Source organism: Brassica napus, chromosome C5 (assembly GCF_020379485.1).
Source record: "Brassica napus cultivar Da-Ae chromosome C5, Da-Ae, whole genome shotgun sequence".
Taxonomy (NCBI): Eukaryota; Viridiplantae; Streptophyta; class Magnoliopsida; order Brassicales; family Brassicaceae; genus Brassica; species Brassica napus.
Window position 1 is genome coordinate 1374388 of NC_063448.1, and position 23265 is coordinate 1397652.

The following is a 23265-nucleotide window of genomic DNA, read 5'->3' on the forward strand; positions in this document are numbered from 1 at the left end:
TCATTATTTCGGTTCTTGAGTAAATAAAAATCGCCAGTAATAGGTGTTCTTCTCTTTTCATTTATGAGAAATTACCACAAATATCACTGGTACTACTTTTCATTTTCATGTATACACTAATCACTTTTATCCTCATTTTTAATAAATGGTAGAAGACACTTATATTCATAGTGTTAACTAATCTATACTTAGGGTTGAGAATTGAGGGGTGGCTTAGAGTTTTTGGAATATGAAATTTATGATTCTAATAAATATATAAATAAATACTTAAAAATTTAAAAAATTTTAAAAAAATAGTTTCAAGCATAGTTTTCGAAAAATAAAATAAAAATTCAAAAAAAAAATTATAAAAAAGTTCGAATTTTAAAAAGTATAATTCGAAAACATTAAAAAAATTATCATTATTTTTTATTATTATTATTTTTTATTTATTTAAATAATGATTTATTATATATATAGAGAACAAATATATAAGAGTATTTTGCCACTTAATGAAGAAAATATTTTTGAAAATGTCTCTTTAGTGGTGGTAAAGATGAAAAATGATACCATGAAAGTGGTAAACATGAAATTTCCCCTTGATTTATTATGTTTCCTTAGCACATTTAATGTTCAGAGTACACCTGGGCGTTCGGTGGTACGTTCGGTTTCGGTTCGGGTGATTCGGATTTTCGAATTTTTGGTGTTATGCTCATAAGTACCATTCGGTTTTTACTAATTATCGGATCGGGTTTGGTTCGGTTCCTTCCGGGTTCGGTTCGGATCGGATTTAACCAATGTTTAAAATCGTACAAAAATATATTTTTAAGAACCTCGAAAATTGACCAAATTTTTTTCAAAATATATAAATTATTTACAAATCTAATTAAAAATTAGTTAAACTATCTAAATTAACTAAAAAGTATTCAAAATAACAAATAAAACAAACTACAAAAATATTTTGAATACTCTAAAATATCTAAATCACCTTAATATATATAAAAACATTAACATATTTAACTAATTTCGGATATCATCGGATCCAAATTCGGATTTCGGTTCGGTTCGGGTTATAACCAAAGTCCAAAGTAGTAAGCTCATAAGTCCCATTTGGATATTTTTGTAAAACAGTTCAGATTCGGTTTCGGTTTTTCCGGTTCGGGTTAAGGTCGGTACTTCGGGTTGAGTTAAAAACGCTCAGGCCTAGTTCAGAGAAATCTCTTCAAACAAATACTACTAGTAATAATACTATTCACTTACATTTCTATAATCCTATTCAAATCCATTTGTTAAAAAAAATCAAATCAAATCCATTAACTCTGACTTATAAACAGTGCACACACTGATTTCTCTCCTACCTCACTCTCCAAAATAATTTGAATAAATCCACCTCTAAATATAAAAATTAATTTTAAAAAAAATACAAAACGAGATTTTAAAAGTAAATAAAAAAGGAACAGACACTTAGAGCAATCCCAACGGTAAGAAAACTCGAGCTAAAAATTAAATAAATCAAACTAAAATAGAATCCAACCAATTTTTGAGTAAATTTCTGTAGAACTAGAGGGTTAATATATTTTTAAATTATGTTATTATTGAATGACATACATTTACATATATATATATACATAAAATTTTAAACATATAATATAATGTATCTAAATCTTATAATATATATTTAAATCAACTAATTTTTATCAAAATAAGATTTATATAATATGTTTTGGTTTGGATTTTAAATTTTACGAGCTTTCTTTTATAAACAGACTGTAAAAATCTATAATAGATAACTTCCTAAACTATTTCTAATATTTTCTCTATCAAATTTAGAAAATGAGGTGTGAACTAGATTATTAGTCAATAAAAATATTTGTGAAAAATATTATTCGACCCGTTCGTTTTAAGTTTTTTTTTTTTAAGTTTTCCTCGTTGTGACTGTTTATGCTGACATCACGGCCAACAACAAGTGCTAACGTCATCAACGGTCATTGTCGTTCCACACACCAAAGACCAAATTTCAACTATGGAGTGTCGCTGCTATGCCTCTCTTATCTTTTCCTTTACCTCATGCTCATAACAAATAATAGTATATACCTATAAGAGATATTGCCTTAATCACTAATCGACCACAAGATCGAATACGTAAACCATTTTTCTTGATATTCAAGTCACATCAAGATGCAGACTACGTATAATATTCCTTTTCCTCTTCGTCCTATATATGACCACGGGTGTCAATTGGTTGGGCCACCCATGGGCTAACCCATTCCAAACAAACATGGGTGGGTGATGGTCATACCCAAATAATTAATGGTCCAATTGGGTTAAAAACCCACTTTGCCCATGGGTTAATTGTTCCAAACCAAATGGATGTTGGGCTGGCCCAAAAACTTAATTTCTAGGGTTTAGAGAATTTAGGAAAAAATCAATCAGAAATAATTTTTCCCGATTCTTTCTGCAACCAACGATTTTTTCCTCCCAGATTTCTCTTCGTCTACTGTTCTTGTGTTCATCAATCCATACGATTCTCTCTTCCCTCCCATCGATTCCCTTCTTCATTTCTCTACAATTTCAGGTATGATTCGATTTTAGCTCTGATCTCGCGATTTCTCTACTTTATGTGTTGTGGGTTTTGTGGGTTTTGTGGATGATAATCTCGTTTCCATTGTTTCCATTGTTTACTCTAGTTCTGATGATGATGATGAATCGTTTAGAATATTGTTTTGTTTTGGGTTGACGTGTATTGTATTTCTCTTTAAATGCAGGTTTCGTTTCTGCTCGGAGTCATCCTTGTCTTCATAGCTTGGATATACTCAGAGTTTCTGGAGTACAAGAGTGAGAGAGCAAACGTTGGGAGAGAGTGAGAAAATCAAGCGTTGACGTTGAGTATATTCTTGTGTGTTTACTTATCAAATCACATCCTTTTACGAACAGGTATTAGAGCAAGAAAGTCAACAATATTTGGGGATCAATATGTGCATTTCAACGTCAGCATCCCTACGTAAGTCTCCATACAACACAGTTATTTTGCTTGAAATGTTAATCCTTGTGTTGATGTCTCTGCCCTTACATACAAGTTATGAGAATCATTGAATAACTCCAAGTTGCTATCTTTTTTCCTTCTTGCAGGCTGAAGACAAGTAAAGAAGCTGGAAGCTGGAGCAAAGTGAATCATGATATCAGAGTTATAACATTTTTTTTACATAAAACAGAGAGTTATGAAAAACTGAAGTCTATTGAATTTAATTTACATCACATTTGTATTCAGAAATTTTCAATGACATTAAAATTGAGTTTAAATTGAGTTTATACAAATTTTGTATAATTTTTATTTTCTATAAGTATATAAGTTTGTAAATTGAGTTTACAATAATTGATTATGAACAAAATTGAGCTAATTGTTAAAAAGAATAATAATGGGTGGTCTTAGGTTATTTCCAATGGGTATGGGCTAACTTGGATATGAGTGTTTTTGGGTATGGATATTAAATGGGTGTGAGTGTTTTTGGGTATGAGCGTTAAATGGCCCAACTGTACACACCCATTTGGGCGTGGACCGCCCAACTTGACATCCCTATATATGACGCAGCCTTTGTGAGAAATTTCGAAATAGTTTCAAAAAACAAATATGGAGCTGGACTCTTACAACGAGCGCAAAGCTTTCGACGAGACCAAGGCAGGAGTTAAAGGTCTTGTCGATGCTCACATCACTGAGGTTCCTCATATCTTCCGTCTCCCTCAAGGTACCTTATCCGACAAGAAACCCTCTGTTTCTGCTTCCGCGATTCCTATTATCGACCTTGCAGACGTCCATGTGTCACGTGAAGGCATCGTTAAGAAGGTCAAAGACGCAGCGGAGAAGTGGGGATTCTTCCAGGTGATCAATCATGGTGTTCCTTTAAGCGTTATTGAAGAGATCAAAGGTGGAGTTCGCAAGTTTCATGAGCAAGATCTCGAAGTTAAGAAATATTACTTCACGCGTGACGTCACCAAGAGTGTTGTCTACAATAGTAATTTTGATCTGTACAATCCTTCTTCCCTATGTGTTAACTGGAGAGACTCCTTCGTTTGTTGTATGGCTCCTGATCCTCCAAACCCTGAAGAGATCCCATTGGCTTGCAGGTATAAATATTGTTTTCTCTTCAACATTTTTTGGAAGATATGTTGATTTTAAGTAGGAACTAGGGGCGGATTTGAGATTTTGTAGGATATAAATATTTACTAAGATTTTAATATAAAAATTTATACTTCCTCCGTTTCGATTTAAGAAAAAAATTCCGTTTCAGAATAAGTATGTTTTAGAGTTTCAATACAAAATTTATTAATAAGATTGTTTACTTTATTTTTTTATTGGTTGAAATATCACTACAAGAAAACACAAATTTAACGACGGCCAAAATCGTCGTTATTTCCTCGGAAAAGACGGCTTACGAGGAAATGGCGATGAAAGGCGTTTCGTCGTTATATGATTGTCGTAAGAGAAGATTCGTCGCCATTTCCTCGTTAATTAGCGAGGTTATATTTTCCTCGTAAAGAAGAATTAAGTTTTCGTCGTAAAGACCACGTGGGGTTTCCATGTAACGCGGTCGTTGTGTTTCCTCGTAAGAAACTCGTAAATGATTCGTCGTAAAAGACCCGCAAAAACCTCTAAATAAATTCGTCGTAATAACAACGTAAGGAACACGAAAACAATTCGTCGTAATAGAATCGTAACTAAATCCACGTAAAATCCTCGTTAATTGTTCCTCGATATTTCGTCGTTAATTTTCCTCGTTAATACATCGGGAATTAGCGACGCAATTACTTTGTTTTCTTTACTGAATTTATAAATAAAAATTATATTTATTTAATTTATTAATAAAATTTTAATTGAAATTAAATCGAATAGAAAATTTTTTTTTGGCCGAATTAAAATGAAATTATATAATATATAAAAAGTTTTGAATTTTAAAATACAATAACAAAAAAAAAACTAATGCTGCATTGCCGCGTCGTAGAATTCCTCGCTCCTTCTCGAGAGATCTTCCTCGTTGACTTGCACGGATGTCTCGCCTGGAATGGGGTTTTGTTGTCTCATGGTCCTGAACATGGCCTCCCATTCCGGATTTGTGGCCGCTATGACGTCCAAGAAGTTCTCGAGACCAGTCATACGAGCTGTGAACGACGATTTTGTCGAGGCCAACTCGTTTTGTGTCGACGACAGCTGATGTTGTGTCGTCTCCAACACGTCGCGCAGCTGAGAGACTTCATCATCCCGTCTCTGGCCATAAGAGGAAGTCGCTCTCGGAACATCGTTGACGGAACCAATCCCCAACACACGTCCCTTTTTCTTGGAGCGACCTTAAAAAACAATAAAATATATATTAAAATTTAAATTTTAAAGTAAAATGGAATTAATAAAAAATTTATATAAAATTTACCTCCTCGTAAATTCTATCCACTTCTATTGTGGATAAGACGACGGGTGATCCGTCGGCGGACTCCTGCGCCAGCTGGGTCTCACGCTCGTCAATACGAGCTGCCACATCATTGTAGATCTTCTCAGACTTCTCATCTACAAATGCGCCCGCCTTGTTCTTGTGGGTCCGATCGAAAAGTTCCATAAGAGTCGGTAAACGTCCCAACTCCTTGGCCTAAAAATAGTTAAGAAAGTTTTTATTATATATATATATATATATATATATATATTAAAAATAAAAAGTTAAATATTTAAATTACGTACCATTTCCAAACGGACGCGGGCGTGTGGCTTTTGGCCCGTACTATGTTGCATCGCCCTGTGGCCGTGCTCATCTACCGAGTTACGGGAGGCGGAGCAAGACTGGGCGACTCTCATGGCATCAGGATCCCTCCAGTAACGGATGAGGCCATCCCACACGTCCGTGGTGATGGATGTGGGTTTGCCCCGCTCATAGCCCTTCACGATCCAGTCACCCTTCCAGTTGGAGACCGTGTCCAACAAACGTTTCTTCGCCTTGTCGATAAACTCTTTCCGCACCTTCTCAGTGACCCCCATGGACCAATTAAATTTTTGCTGCAAAAAAAAAAAATTAATAATTAGTTTAGAAAAATAAAATTAAAAAAATATAAATCAGGAATAAATTGTAAAAACTTACAGCGTAAATCTTGAACCACGTCCTTCTGATGTAGATCGGAGTGGATTTCCAGTTGGGATGTGCCATGGAGAAGTAACCTTTAATCGTCTCGGTTACTTCTGTTGCAAGGCAGTTATCAACCCCAAACCTGGAAAAAAAAACAAATTCAAAGTTTTAAATATTTATTAAAGTCACAAATGAATTTTAAAAAATAAATGTAACATACATACCAAAGTGTTCCTTCAGGTCGGTCGGGGTCTATGATCGGTAAGCCTTCTCTGCCTGGCAAACCGAGAATGTCCTCAACAGTGTACTGAGAGTAAGGACAACTCGCTGGCACCATCAAATCAGCATGAACCTGATGGGCGGCCATCTGAGGAGGCACATGAGGAGCTGGCATCGGAGGAGGAGCTACCGGAGGAGGCACATGAGGAACTGATGGCGATGCCGTAGAAGAAGGCGAGACTCTCTGAGAAGATTGAGTCTCGGGGACGGTCTCCTGCTGACCCGAAGAACCGGGAGCTGAAGAAGAACCGGGAAGTGAAGGCGGGTCTAACCGACTACCCGGTGGACCGAACATCTGCGAGTAGTGAGCACTACGCTGGTGTCTACGAATAGTCTGCAAAATTTAAATTTCTAAATTAAATCAAGAGTAAATAAAAAATTATGAACAGTATTAACTACGTAATTAATAAAATGAGGAAACCTAAATTTTGTAAACTAATTTCGTAAACTAAATTCCCTAAACTAACCACCTAATCTAAATTCCCTAAACTACTTAGAGAGGAAAGAGAGTTACCATGTTGAGAGGAAATGGAGAGGCTGTAGAGAGGAATTAGAGAGGAAATGAAGAGGGCTGCGGTTTCGCCTATATATAGGATTAGTGTTCGTCGAAAATTCGTCGCAAAATAACGAGGAAAGACAGAGGCCCGTCTTTCGTTTTGTCGCAAGGCCCAAGCAAATTAACGAGGATATACAGAGGCCCGTCTTTTATTTAACGTCGTTCTTGCGATGATTTTTGTTTTATCATCGATTTTACGTGGGCCCGTCTTTCGTTTCGTCGCAAGGCCCAAGCAAATTAACGAGGATATACAGAGGCCCGTGTTTTATTTAACGTCGTTCTTGCGACGATTTTTGTTTTTATCATCGATTTTACGTGCAAATAGCGAGGCTTTTTTTGCTAACCCCTAAAATCTTAAACCCCAAACCTCAAACCCTATCTTTCTTATCTCCAAACCTCAAACCCTATCTTTCTATATTTCTTATCTAATACTTCATATATTTCTAACCCTTTAACTTCAATATATATATTTTTTGAATTTGAAAGGTTTAATACGTTGGAAAACAATTTTACAAATTTTGAATTTGACGTATCACACAACAAATCAAACACACGCTACAAATCATATATGAAAGGTTTAAAAACAAAAAAAAAAGAGAAGAAGATATTTGAATACAAATGATGTAGATTTATGTGGGCTACACTTACGTATCTCGTCATATGTGTTTCCAATATCTTTCTTCTCTTTTTTTTTTTAAGTTTATATAAAATTGAAAATTAATTTTTTTTTAGTTTATATGAAGTAGGATGGGGAGTTTTAGGGTTTGCACATTTGGGGTTTAGGGATTTGGGTTTCATTTTAGTTTAGGGTTTATATTTACCGACGAATTAACGACGAAAAGTAAAATAAAAAAGCTAACCTCGCTCATTCCACGTAAGTTAACGAGGCTCTTACGACGTTTTGGTCTTACGTGGAATAAGCGAGGTCCGCTTTTTTAATTATAAATCGTCGCTTAGTCCACGTAAGTTACGAGGCTCTTACGACGTTTACTGTTACCGTGGAATATGCGAGGTAATGTATTATTAATCGTCGTAAAATTCCCGTGAGATAACGTGGAAAGTACGACGACTGTCTCTAAACCCCTAAAACGAAACCCCAAATCCCAAACCACATCTTCTTTATCTTCTACTTCATATATCAAACACTTCTATCCTTTAACCTCAAGCAATTCATTCTAATCCAAACCGAAAATTATAAAAACACAATTCCTTTACTTATAATTAATGTCGATATCTTATTTATAAATAAACTCCCATTATCTTTAATTATATATAATAAATCAAACTCATACAAATATGAAATACATTAATCGGATTCATCGACATTCTCGTCATCACTTGAAACATCATCATTTACATGAAACTCGTCTTCAACAGCTTCCTCCGTGGGATCTTCGGTAAGATCTTCATACTCGTGATTATGCGGATCAATGAGAAGGATGTCATCAATTTCTTGTTCAGGTTCATGAACTTCATTTATTTGTTCTTCTTGCAATGGTGGTTCTTCTCCTACGATGATTCGTCCTCGAGGTGTAACTTTGATCACGGCTAACCAATTTATACCCGACTCTCTCATCCGTGGGTATGGAAGGAAGCTAACTTGGTCTGCTTGTGAAGCTAAGATGAAGGGCTCGAATTTGTTGTACCTCCGGCCACCGTTGACATCTACTACACCGAATTTGTTCAACCGAACACCTCTATTGACGACGGGGTCGAACCATTCACACTTGAAGAGGACGCATTTTAGCTTCAATATCCCTGGGAATTCGACTTCAATAATCTCCGTCAAGATTCCGTAGAAATCTGTTTCTCCTTTCACACAAATTCCATAGTTACTGGTTGCCCGCTGTTTACCATACTCATATGTGTGAAAAGTATAGCCTCGTGTGAAATACATCTGTGATGTGGTGACCTTTACAAGTGGAGATTGAATTACTTCGTGTAACCACTTAGGATAATCTGCATCGTCGTCATAATCAACCTATTTAAAAATAAAAAGAACGTTGAAATACAAATCATTCATGTATGAAAATTTTAAAAGTATTTGATTAATACCTGATTCTTCAACCACTTAACAAAGTGTTGATCTTTTCTTTTGTCTACGTCACTTGTGGATATACCAGGAAATGTTTCTTTGACTTGTGAAACAAACATGCTGTAAATTCACATTTTACATGAATTAATCTCTCTCAATTATATAATGTATACTCAATTTAAGTTACCTTTCAAAATAACGCATCAATGGATCCTCGCAATTGAGTAGAATATAGGTGTGTGCACTATGAGCGTCTTCTTCACTCGACCACCAAACCTGTTTTGATTTCCCACCAAGTCGTCCAATCTGGCTAAAGATTTCTGGAACACCAACAACTGCATATGTGGGCGCAACGCCACCATCATCATATCTTCTTGGAGCTCTTCTTCGGGTACGTACTTTTGACGCAAAGTAGTACGATGTGAAGTGAGAAACTTCTTCTGTCAAACTTCCAGCAATTATAGAACCTTCAACTTTGGCGAGGTTCTTTGCTTTTCCCTTCAAATATTTCATGGCTCGCTCGTACTGATACATCCATCCGTAATGTACCGGTCCACGAAGCAATGCCTCATATGGGAGGTGGATAGCTAGATGCTCCATCACGTCAAAAAAGCCTGGAGGAAATATCTTCTCCAAGTTGCACAATAAGATAGGAATGTTCTCCTGAAGCTGTTCTACGACTTCTTCTTTAAGAGTGCGTGTGCTCAAATCCCTGAAAAATGCTCCAATGCCTATTCCAAAAACAATTAAACACATTGTTAGTCAAATACTATTATTGTAAACTAAACCAATTTAATATTATTGTCCTATTGTAAACTACCTGCAAGTGCTTCATGTACGTTTGTTGCAAGTAGCTCCGCAAATGCAAATGGCAGAAGTCGTTGCATAAAGACATGACAATCATGACTCTTCATCCCGGAGAACTTTTGACCCTTTTCAACACATCTTGAAAGATTTGAAACATACCCATCAGGGAACTTCACTTCTGATGCCACCCAATTGAACAAAACCGACTTTTTTTCTGAAGACAATCTAAAAATTGGAACGGGAACTTGGCCATTGCTTTTTATATGTAACTCACTTCTTGAGCAAATATCCGGCAAGTCCAACCTCGATTTTATGTTGTCTTTTGTCTTCCCTGGGACATTCAATATTGTATTCATGATGTTCTCAAAGAAATTCTTCTCTATATGCATCACATCAAGGTTGTGGCGCAGAAGAAGATCCTTCCAATATGGTAACTCCCAAAATATACTCTTCTTGTGCCAGTTGTGATGAACACCGTAAGAATCAGGCATATTACGAGGGACATGCCAATTACCACCCCAGCGAACTGTTTCGTTAGCTCCGTAGTAGTCGATTTGCGCTTCAATTTGTTCTCCAGTTAGATATGGAGGAGGAGTGTCTCTCACAACCTTTTTGTGCCTAAACAAATTCTTGTTTCTTCGGTACGGATGGCCAACTGGAAGAAATCGACGGTGACAATCGAACCAACTTGTCTTTCTACCATTCTTCAGTTGAAATGCATCTGTCGTTCCATTACAATATGGACAAGCTAATCTCCCATGTGTAGTCCATCCAGACAACATCCCATAGGCAGGAAAGTCACTTATGGTCCACAAAAGCATAGCTCGCATCGTAAAATTCTTCTTCGTTGAGCAGTCATACGTCCTCACCCCTGTTGACCACAAATCCTTCAACTCTTTTATCAGTGGTTGTAGGAAAACATCAAGTGACCTTTTTGGATGCTTCGGACCGGGTATTAATATGGTCAAGAATAAAAACTCCTGTTGCATGCACATCTCCGGTGGCAGGTTGTATGGCGTAAGAAAGACAGGCCACAATGAATATTGTCTCCCTGACATTCCAAATGGACTAAATCCATCTGTGCATAATCCGAGGTACACATTCCGGCTATTGCTAGCGAAATTCGGATGTACTTTGTTAAAATGTTTCCAGGCTCTTGCATCTGATGGATGAGTCATCTCACCATCCGTCTGAGTATGCTCGGCATGCCACCTCATCTTTCCAGCAGTCTGCTCCGATTGGTACAATCTTTTCAATCTATCTGTAATTGGTAGGTACCACATCCTTTGGTACGGTACCCTATTACGTCCCCTTCCTTGCGGCTTGAATCGTGGTTTCTTGCAGAATCGACATTCTTCCAACTTCTCATCATCTCCCCAGTAGATCATGCAGTTGTCGATGCAAACATCTATCATCTCCGAAGGCAACCCAAGACTATAAACCAGTTTCTGAATCTCATAATAAGAATCAGCAGACTCATTGTCTTCCGGCAAATACTCTTTAAATAAATCTGCCCATTCGTTCATGCAACTTTCAGGTAGATTGTGATCAGTTTTAATATTCATCATTCTAGCAGCCAATGACAATTTAGAGAGACCTTCTCTACAACCACTGTAAAGTGGTTGATTTGCCGCATCTAACATTTCATAAAACTTTTTTGAATCTATGTTAGGTTCTTCATCTTCATCATCATGAGCTACGAATGCATCAGTTACCATATCATGAACCCTATCATAATCTACCATCGGCTGATCCTCCTGATGGTAACTATGTGCATTATGCAATTGATGATCAACCGGTTCTTCTTGAAAGTTGCTATTACTACTACTAGCTTCATTCTGATCATAACTATAACCTTCTCCATGTTGAAACCAGATATAATAATTTGGCGTGAAACCTCTATTTACTAAATGCTTCCAAACATTTTCACGATTTGCCAACTTTGAATTGTTACATTTCCTACAAGGACAGAATATTTTACCGCTTTCTTGGGCGAGCGGTGTAGAATCTGCTTGATGCATAAAACGCTCCAACCCAGCAAGATATTCTTTCGTCACTCTCCCGTTAGCATCTCTATGCATATACATCCACCTCCGCAACTCGAAAATATTTCCCAAGCCCGACATTTTTTTCACGTTTTTTTTCTTGTTGGTGTGCTTAAAATTATGTTCAAACCTCCATATATATAGAAAATTTTCGAATCTGGTAGTTGAATTTTGCTAGGAATTTACGACGAAAAATTAGGTAGGTGGCAAAAAAAACGTGTTAAGTTGGTGGATTTCTCGTTCTTTCCTCGTAAGTTATTTCCTCGTAAAAATCATGCTAAAATTACGACGAATTTGCGACGAAACACATTTTTCTCGGAAAAACCACGTCAACTTACGACGATTCTACGAGGAAAAGAGTTACTCGGTATTTTACAAGGCCATTACGAGGAAACTTTATTTCCTCGCAATTTCATCGTTAAGTCATCGTAATTTCACGAGGAATAGTTTTCCTCGTTAAATTTCCTTGCTAAAACTGTGTTTTCTTGTAGTGTATTGTTACATGTATAGGTAATTGTGTTTTTGTTTTGAAAATATACAAAATCATATACTGTATTTTCTTAATCTATGTGCATAAATCTAGAAAGAAGGTTAAAATGAGATGGATGAAGTATAATTTAGAGACCAAACATCTAACAGTTTTGGGAGTCAATGTCAATATTTTACTGGGATGTGTCCAGATCCGGTTCTTAATTTCTAATTGAGGTCGTTAAAACTTAAAACAAACAAAAAAAAAACTAACTGACATCATTGCCTCAGGGATGCTATGATCGAGTACTCCAAGCATGTGATGACCTTAGGTGGTTTTCTCTTCGAACTCTTGTCTGAATCTCTTGGTTTACACTCAGAGATGCTTAAGAGCATGGATTGCATGAAGGGTTTGAATATCATCGGCCATTATTACCCTCCTTGTCCACAACCCGACCTAACTTTTGGCACAAGTCAGCATTCCGACAGCTCCTTCATCACCATTCTTCTTCAGGATCAAATCGGTGGTCTTCAAATTCTTCATAAGGACTCTTGGGTCGATGTCTCTTCTCTTCCTGGAGCGCTCGTCATCAACATAGGAGATTTCTTGCAGGCAACTTCACTGAATATATTATTTTTGGAACTTTTATAAATGCACTTTTGCTGAGAAACTAGTATACCTTTTAATATGCAGATAATAACGAATGACAAGTACAAAAGTGTGGAGCATAGGGTACTTGCAAACAGAGCTGGACCGAGGATTTCTGTCGCTGGATTTTTCAGCACAAATATGCTTCCGAATTCAACGGTTTATGGACCAATCAAAGAGCTCCTCTCTGAAGAAAACCCTCCAAAATACACAGACTTCACTTTAGAAGAATACACAAAGGGATATATTGAGAAAGGCCTCGATGGAACATCGCATCTGTCCAGGTTCAAGATATGAGAAACACTTCAAAGAGTAAAGTCTTTTGTTTTGAGTTAAAATATATGTGCATCTGTTGAGTCAGTACTTGTCTTGTTTTCCATTTTAAGCTACTTCCCGTTCCCTTTTAGCTCCTCTATAACTAAACCACTACCGAAACTAAGTAGAGAATTGTGTATCAGCATTTTTTTTTTTTGATATACGCATTTATAAATTTCCACCGTAAAAGCTTTATATTTGTGTATAAGAATATAAAAACAAGAAATAAAATCATTGTTTGTGTATAAGAATAAAAGTTGTTACTTCAATGTTGGTGCTAATTATCATTATTTCTACAAATTTTAAGAAAGTGTTCTTAAATTTATAGATAGTGCTAATTATCATTATTTCGGTTCTTGAGTAAATAAAAATCGACAGCAGTAGGTGTGACCTTTATTATGTTTCCTTAGCACATTTAGTGTCAAGAGACAATGGGTCTGATTGGTAATGACCGTAACTTTAAAATTTTTGCTGTAAAAAAAAATCTGTTAATTTTTTGTTGTGGCTTTAGATTTTATTGGTGTAGAATTTTATGGAAAGCACTAAAAAATTGCTTTGGATATTTGGCTTTGCAGAGCACTTGTACAGCTGTAGGTTATTTCAAGAACTGTTGTTTCAAAAAAAAATTTAAGGCTTAATTGCTTTGAATTTGGTGCTTTAGAAATAAATAGGGCTGTGGACAGCACCTACAACAACTACCAATCACCCCCAAATCCATACAAACTTTAGGCTTGTCCTAATTACACACAATTAATTTATGTAAACCTATTTCTCCCAAACCGGAAAATCGAAACTCGAATCCCCCCAAAATTTGAAGAACGAACTAATACTGACAAATGCCAGTTTAAAAAAGGTTTTGTATTCTGTGTTTTAAAACTAAACCAATGACTAACCTAAGTAAACATAAAATGACCCGATTACAGATGTAAATTGGGTTAACCCATTCAATAACCCAAAATTAAAATTTCTAAAACCTTAAATCCCCAATTCTGAAAATCTCTCTCCTCTCTCTCTCTCTCTCTCTCTCTCTCTCTCTCTCTCTCTCTCTCTCTCTCTCTCTCTCTCTCTCTCTCTCTCTCTCTCTCTCTCTCTCTCTCTCTCTCTCTCTCTCTCTCTCTCTCTCTCTCTCTCTCTCTCTCTCTCTCTCTCTCTCTCTCCCTCTCTCTCTCTCCCTCTCTCTCTCTCCCTCTCTCTCTCTCCCTCTCTCTCTCTCTCTCTCTCTCTCTGTCTATCGTTGTTGATTCGGTCTCCTCTCGTTATTTTTTCAGAAATCGAACACTAGAAGCTCCAGACTCATTACTCATTGTCTCAGGATGTGTGGGAAAGGGAAAATGGATGAGAAGGTTTTCAATTTTTTGTTTTAGGGTTCGAAGGAGATATGAATCGATTTGGGGTTTTTTTTTTAACCTTTAGTAGGTGTTTGGATCGGGTGTGTAATTGGATATGAGGGGCGGTCGGGTTTTTAAATTGGTTCGGATCTCGGTTTAAGTGGGGTTTACGTTGTAAACCATTAAAACCAACTCAAAAAATCGTTTAGGGGGAGTCAGGTTTCGATCTTTCAGTTTAGGGGGAAATAGGCTTAGATACTTAAATTGTGTGCAATTGAGACAAGGTTGAAAGTTTGTGTGGATTTGTGCAATATGATAGTTGTGGTGTGCAAATAGGTCGTTTACCCACAAATTTTACATGATACTATTCAAATTCATTTGTTCAAAAAAAGAAAACCATTAACTCCTTTGACTTACAAAATACTCTATCCGTTCCAAAAAAATCTATGTTTTAGAAAAAATATTTGTTTCGAAAAAATGCATGTTTTATATTTTCAATGCATAAAGTAATTACAAATTATAAACTTCAAAAAATATAATTGTGTTTATTAAAATTTTATTAGTTAAAAATTGTGAAAATAGTTGATAATGGAAAATAATGCATTGGTAATTATTAAAATCTGATATGTTTTTTTAACAAGTGTGAAAAACCAAAAACATGTATCTTTCTAAATATAAAAATAAATTAAAAAAAAAGGGAACGACATTATGGGTTTCAACTAAACAGGCAGTATTGAGGAACTTCTAGAACCTTTACTGCTTCCAAAAGACAAGAAACATCTCTTCATCACTCTGTTATTACCATCACCACCACTACCACTACAACCTCCAACATCTCCGACCACCATTGGAAACTTCCCAGTATTCTGACCAATCACCTCTTGAAGCTCCAGGTACAGCTGGCGATCCACTGAAGAATCCATCGAGATCGATCTTCTTATGGGCTGAATCTCACCGAACTGGTTATCTTTGCCACGAGTATTGATGCATTCGTCTCCTTTACTCATCACCTTATGAAATATTCTCTCTTTATTATGCATTGCACGATGATCGAACTTTCTAGGCGAAGGACTGATCAACACCTCGTCCGAGGTAGCCCTTTCTTGTTCCGCAAGAAAGTCTCTGTTTCTCACGCTTTGTCTGTTATCACCATTACTTGCCCCAAGCTCAATCACTAAGAAGTCATCGTCGCCTCTTACAACCTCACCGGGTTCAAAACTCCCGTTACTACGAGGAGAAGGATTATCCTCTGGAGCAGAGATTAGGTCAAGAGAGAAACTTGCGTCCCAAGAAACGCTGGTTCTACACAATGGACAGTTCGCGTTGCTCTGAAGCCAAATATCGATACAATCAATGTGGAACACGTGGCAACAGTTTGGAATAATCCTCAGCTTCTCGTCTTCTTGAAACTCGTTCAAGCAAACAGAGCATTCTTGTGAGCTCTTGTTCTGATCTTCTCCTCCTGGAACAACGTCTCTCTTCTTGAACGTAAAGATTGGGATAGCTCTGATGGCTGATTCGTCGAGACCTCGGTTTAGCTCGTGACGAGTGTATATCATTAGAGGGTTCTGATCACTGCTGCTTCTGCGGCGGCGGAAGATGTCGATTTGGTGCCAGTTAAGACAGCATTTTATGACAAAGATGTAATAACTTACAAGCAGTAACGCAGTGGCTAAGATTCCAATCACTGCGACGGCGAGGATGGGGAAAGTCATGCCGGAAGAGCTTCCTCGTGGGAAAATAGGGCTTGTGAAGGTAGTTGAGGGCGGTGGCGGCGGCGGATACGCCAGGTTGTTGAAAGGGTTGCGACGGACCGTTAGATCCATTTGACTATAAATTTATTTTTGGAAAGATATATAGAACCAACCCTTTGGGATTTGAGGGCAATGTTGATAGAAAAAAAATCAATAATCAAGTAATTTTTTTTATTATGATTAATCTTTTTCTCTATCTCTAATCAAGAAGCTTGAGAGTTTGTGTGTGTGTTTATATACGTACATGCGTGTGTAAGAGAAAGACCAGAGAGTGGTAGAGAAGAAAAACAGAGATTTGAGTAAATGAGGTGGAAGAGACAGAGAAGGAGTTGGTGAGATTTCAGAGGCTCTCAATATATTTATTTAAGTTATCATCATCTTTCTGAATCTTTTATTAGTTTTGATTTTTCTCGATCTATGCGACTTGTTTGCTGTACCTGTACGAGTTCTTTATTTGACATTTCTTCTGTACTTTCTAGTGAAGAAATTAATAAGAAAAAGTCTTTTACTACAAGTGGACTCACTTATTCTACATTTTGATTGTAATTTATTTGGTTCTTCTTCTGATAGTGAAAGTTTTGTTTGTCCTTGTAGATTACTCAGCTCATATGTGATGATGCTAAACTTAGATAATTCACTAACTTGTGGTACCATTTTCCCATCTGTAAACTCAAGCTAACCATGCTTGTCGGTTGCTAATTGAATTGATTAGTTTTTTGGAACAATTATTGAGACTTTGATTAACATAATTTACATGGTTTCTATTTTTGTAAGCTACTGTAAAGGAAAAAAAAAATGAGAAGTAAAGTCAAATCCACCGCAAGAACTCAAAGTTTTTTGCTTTGATTTTTTTATTTCGTAATCTAATTTAGATTTATATAAAGTGAGAAAAAGAAATGACACTGGCAGACAATATGTTTGACGAGTTTGGCTCACTACAGATCACAGAACAGGTTCGGTGAGAAATGCAGTTTCGTGTTATATTTAAATATTTGTTATCAATAATGTAACATCTCCAGCAAAATAGTATTAGTAATAATGTAAAATACAGACCCACAGCACAATATCTCATACAATTTTTTGACAATAGCTTCGGCTTCAGTAGTGTTGTTGACATAGCTGCATTATCATATAAGTTGTGTATACCAAAAAGAAAAAAATTAAGTTGTGTATAATCAACTTTGTTGTTGACTTGTTGTTGTTGTTAAAGGTGGATAATCCACTTTTTGCATGGACATGGATATGTATATATTTTTGTATGAAACTCTATAATTATTATTTCTCAAATTTTCTAACATTATAAAAGGAAAACGTGCCCACGACGGAGACAAAACCCTAGTCCTAGTGGAAATTAATTTTGAAATATAATTGATGATTGTTGTCCCTAGAATAAAACTTGTTCTGATGAAAAAATCGAAACATTTTTATTAGGTGCCCTCCCAAAGAAAATCACAATTATCAGAAAATGTAGTGGGAAATATAGAAATCGAAAATCGACAAAAATTATATTCAGATCTATGGTTACAAATTTGCAAATAGACAAATACTACCTAACATGGTGGAACTTCATATTTACATTGTATTGACTTTACAAATATGATATAAGTATGTTATTTCAGTTACGAAATTGGTTAGTAGCAGAGCCGTGCTCAGTGTGTTAGCAAAAAGGCAAATGCCTCAGGCCCCTTGATTAACATACTCAGTTTAGGGCCCCTATTTTTGTATGCAATCAGTAAAAAAACATTTATATATGTTCTATGATTTTACTCTTGCCAATAGTTCCTACAAATTTAATTATGTTACACGTTTACTATTTTGATTTCTATAGGATTTGAGATTTTAAATATTTATTCATTTATTGGTTTCTATATTTGTTTTATACGTATATTTCACAAAATCTTTCACAATTTATTGGTATTATTTTGCGATGTTGAATGAATCTGTATCTTTAGTCTTTATAGCTATAATTTATATATTTTAGCTAACACTGATATGAACTTTTAAAGGTTATTATGAAAACATGTAAAGAATCTTAATAAAAAAATTCATGTCAAATAATTATATTTATGTTTACGTACTAAATTGTGTTTACTTCACATTTAAATCATATATTTTAGACATGAAAAATATCAAAAGATTTTTCCATTATGCTGAATATAATTTATATAAATCATATTTTACATGATAAATGTTATTTAAATTAAGGTCCCAATTTTTAAATTTGCCTTAAACCCCACAGAGGCTAGGCACGACACTGGTTAGTAGGCATAAGTATTTGATTTTAGTTATAAATTTAATATGCCCCATGAAACATTCTTAGTAGACTATTTTATGTGAGAAGCTTTCAAAACAAAAACAAAAACTTTCGTAGTAAAATTTTATTTACGGAACATATTTCTTGTATTTTAGCCTAAAGTAAGAAAAGGAAAATTTAGTTATCTCATCCTACAAAAATATTTCATGTAACTCAAGGCTTAAAAAGTGTCAAAATATTTTTTTAAGATGCCGTCAGTTTTTTTCACAATTTTTCTCATTCGTTTCATTTCACTAACCATTATTGATTTAGTTTTTATCAAAAAAGAAAGAAAAAATGCCGTCAGTAAAAAAAAAATATAAACCCTTCGGGAACCCTAACAAAAGGATCCACATTTCAAACTTGACTGTTTGACTATAACAGTAGCAAGTAACAGTTGACTTTGACTAGAGACTGCGGTCATGAGTAGTCATCAGCACGTTGACACTGAGAGAGGACAGCAACGCTGCAACGGTTGGGGATGGATCAGCAGCACGTGATGCTTGGTCGATCACGTGAGTGCGTCAGATCATACTTGTCTCCGAGAAGAACTCGCAGTAGACGTATATAATGCTGGACATTTCATCCGCTAAATTTGATTCGATTCATTATTTATTTCGATTCGATCCGAAAATTCTGGATATCCGTAAACCTTCGAAGTAAAGCAAATACTAAAAATCAATATCCGCTAAAATCGAAGCAAATCACAAATATTAAAATTTTAGGAAGCGGATATCCAATCCGATCCGACAATATATAAATACATGTATATTTTGATTATATTTAAAGTTTTAAATGTATAAATTATATAATTATTATTGTAACATATGATTTGACAAATTCTATTCACATTATTACTTATATAAAAGAATTACATAAAAGGAAGTGAAATTTTTTTTGACAACTATAATTTTTTTTCTTAAGTTTTGTCTTATTATAATTGTTAACTAAGTTTAAAAAATTTACAAAATACATAGCTTCATTACTTCTTTTAATTTTTATCTTACATATCATGCAAAAAAATATTTTACAAAACAAATTTGTATACAAAATTTTAAGATTATTTGTATTAATCAAAACATATGAGATATCCGTAAGTATTCGTAAATATCCGTAAATATCTATTTATTTTTTGGATATCCATTTTTTCTAATATCCGTATTTTCTGAAGCAAAACAAATCAAAAAATTAGATATCCGTGACATACGAAGCAAATCACAAATACCTTCAAAAACTTGGATATCCGATCCGTGCCCATGACTAGACTAATGTACTAGTTTGTGTTTGAGATAGAAAAAAAAAAGACAATTGAGATTAGCTGTTTCTATCCATAGGTGGAAATGCGTTAAATGGTTTTATTAATCATTTATGATTTAAAATATGTGAAAATGGATTTATAATTTATAAACCCATTGGGGTTATCTGTTTCTCCTTTCATTCTTCCTTTATTAATGGACCCAATTGGGAAACTTGGGTGGACCATGTGGGTAATGACTAACTTGGGCAGGGTCATTAAATTTCAAATCTATTCCAAGAATTTTTAAGTTGTCATATGCGTATCAGTACTTCAGTAGTTGTATATGGATTTACCACCACACCAGATTATGAAAAGTGAAAACGTATTAATATTTAAAGTTTGTGAAACAAACTTTTCTTTCTAGAGAAAGACCAAATTACACTATACAAGAAGGTACGAAACAGAAGTTATATATATTCAACTGCACGAAAGATTATGAATTTAACATACAGTTTCTTTTTCTTCAAAATATCATAAAATGACATAATTAGTATTCCATCCATTTAAAAAAAAAGATGCATATTTTAGGAAAAAAAATATTTCAAAAATATATATTTTGTATTTTTAAAGTATTTTTATCAACTAATAATGATTAATTATAAATTTTAAAACATTAATTGTATTTTTGATTTTTTAGTCTAGATTATTGAAATAGATAATCACCAAAAAACTATGCATTTATAACTAATATTTAATATATTTATGCAATTTAACAAATATTTAAATCTTGTTACTTATCAGGCTAATTCTATATGATGATTTTTTAAATAATTTAACTTTGCTTCTCCAAAAAAAATTCGAATGATGTTCATTAGTTAACTATTTCACAAAAACCATAAATTTATATACTTTGCAATTGATATTTTGAACTTAAGAAGCTTCTTCTATCTGTTAGGGTATATGTTCATTTGTTAATTAATTTAACTTTTGCTTAGGTGTATCGCTTCGTCAGGAATGTACATTGCCGATTACATGATAGATCGATTCTCCTAATAATAAATTATAATATATGTTATTCAATTAGGATTAGTTGGTTCATGCACGAAGACGTAACAAAACTAGCTATATGTTGTCCCCAACCTCGAGATCCTTACATTAGTCGTAATGGCGACAACAAAAGTGATTCTGATTCTACTTCAATCGTAACCACACAAATTTTTTTTTAATCACGATTACTAATCTACAAAAAGAATGAACTTCAGTTTCAAATTTCATATTATTCACTTAGGTTAATTATAAAAACAACAGTATGATCGAAACACCCAGAAAATCTTTAGTTACATGCAGCACATGCAATAAATTAATAAATTTGTTTATTTTGTAAACAATAAACAATAATCGACATATAGTGTATTTCTCAGTTTAACATACAATAAAGTTTTTACCGTGGACGGATTCAAAGTCAGAGACAAGTCAGATTTAAACGACATAAAAATAGACTTGTAAACAATATTCTATAGTTAAACAAAAAAAAAAAAAAAAAAAAAAAGAAAAAAGAAAAAAAAACAATATTTTGACGGGATGAGTCAGCTCTACTGGTTAGAGCCTTGGAGGCCAATTGTCATGCTTCCGGGTTCGACGCCAGCCGGAGGCGAACTGCTCATCCATGTCACGAAGCGGGTACTGGGCCTTCGGGCTCAGGACATACCCTCCCGGGTGAAGCCGGTCCGCTGCCTGACCGGATCCAGGGAATGATCCGCGAAGCGGGGAACCCTGGATTACCAAAAAAAAAAAAAAAAAAAAAAAGAAAAAGAAAAAAAAAACAATATTCTATAATGTGATGAAAGGGAAATGAACCTATGTAGCATGTACGGACACATAAAATATCGAATCCACGACTAGCAGCCAAAAACGGCTAACTTAATAGGTCTAAATATATTTTTCTAAAGAAGCGAAAAGAAAGCTACAAGAAGTAGTGCATCTACTTTATGACTATGATAATGAATTAACCATCATCTAGATACATTGGACATATATCGTTTCTTTTTTTCAACTGACTTATCGTTAATTATAGATATTTTGATCCTAATTAAATCAGAAGGATGCATGAATCATTAGAAAACCACACGTGACAAATAGGTTTATAAAGTTCGATTTGGATAATAGTGTCAGTAAAATAATTGAGTTAATTTACGGATGAAAGATACTATATATGGAATGTTCATTTATACGAATTCTCTCATAGAAGTTTCTTATTGATAGTGACACATATCGTTCATTTGATGGAACTTTTGAGTTTTTGTGGACCTGGCTAACTATAGAAGCTAATATTGTTGGCTCAAAGATGTCTGTATATAGTTATAAAATTCAGATTCTAGAGTATGTAAGATAATCTAGGTTGCTGATTTATTTTTGTAGAGGTTATGCATGTCCAATAACAAAATAGAAAGATTATGTAGATCAATTAGTTATACGCAGATGGCCATGAAAATGTAAAACCCACAAAAAAGAGAGTATGAACCACAAGTCCAACGAAAAATAAAACCTATTCGCTGGCGTGTCTAAATATGTAAAGAACGTAAGAATGGTTGAGCACTTTACTTCAGAAATTCTTAATTTTGTTTAAGGCCGTAAGTTCAAGTTTCACCCGTTTGGCCGACTCAGGGCTTATGCGCACGATCATGGCAAAATTGTTATTTTTTTCCTTTATAAAAAGTGTTTTTTTTTTTGTAAAATGATGCTCGAAATTTTGGAACATTTAATTTGATTGATGACATTTAAGCTAGTTCGGCCAAAATATATATCCTAGTGATATGTGCTGATATGGTCGTTGTACCACTATTCGAATTCAAATCCATGTTCATGCGACCAAAATATGTTAACTTAATTTCTACAGTATTATCAGTTAGCAACTAGCTATCACTATTTACAAAGCGATCGAAAATATTTTGATTATAATTTTGATAATTCTTTTGATTCTGTATTTATATTTACATATTTTTGTTAATATAAAGCTAATAATTTAATTACTGTTTCGAACTATATTTATTTTTTGGTAAAATTTCGAACTATATTTTTGTAAACTGTTCGTATGCAAGCCTGATATGCTTAGTATCAAATCAAATTGCGAATACATTTGTATTTGCGTTCACAACTCACAAATACAAATGATCTAATATACAATTGATAAAAGAAATTCCCCAATGTGAACATAATATTTAAATTACAAACTAGCCCGATACTCATACATATATATATATTTATGGAATGAGGTCCCTTCAACAACTGAATATGTCTATTGGCACAAACGGTGACCAGAGTCGTTGAAGTTTCATAATCAAGATTAGACGATTAAAAATAAGTTTTTATAACTTATACTCCAATTAAGTAAAAAAGAAAAACCTTTTACTCCAATATAT

At 34.6% G+C, this 23265-nt stretch overlaps 2 protein-coding genes and 1 long non-coding RNA gene across 3 annotated transcripts; 2 read left to right on the top strand and 1 right to left on the bottom strand.

The window, feature by feature from the left end:
* The first annotated feature begins 695 nt into the window (after positions 1 to 695).
* Positions 696 to 3288, top strand: LOC106399177. Its single transcript, XR_001279947.3, has 2 exons — positions 696 to 2980; positions 3109 to 3288. It is a non-coding gene; the product is annotated as an uncharacterized LOC106399177 (long non-coding RNA).
* A 293-nt stretch (positions 3289 to 3581) lies between these two features.
* On the top strand, positions 3582 to 13373 carry LOC106399168 (1-aminocyclopropane-1-carboxylate oxidase homolog 6-like). Its single transcript, XM_013839637.3, has 3 exons — positions 3582 to 4101; positions 12562 to 12883; positions 12965 to 13373. Exons 1-3 carry the CDS (start codon positions 3608 to 3610, stop codon positions 13214 to 13216), a joined length of 1068 nt encoding a protein of 355 aa, XP_013695091.1. The 5' UTR covers positions 3582 to 3607; the 3' UTR covers positions 13217 to 13373.
* Positions 13374 to 14438: 1065 nt separating this feature from the next.
* Positions 14439 to 17792, bottom strand: LOC106399165 (RING-H2 finger protein ATL1-like). Its single transcript, XM_013839634.3, has one exon. The coding sequence runs from the start codon at positions 16386 to 16388 to the stop codon at positions 15282 to 15284; it is 1107 nt and encodes a 368-aa protein (XP_013695088.1). The 5' UTR covers positions 16389 to 17792; the 3' UTR covers positions 14439 to 15281.
* Between the last annotated feature and the right edge of the window lie 5473 nt (positions 17793 to 23265).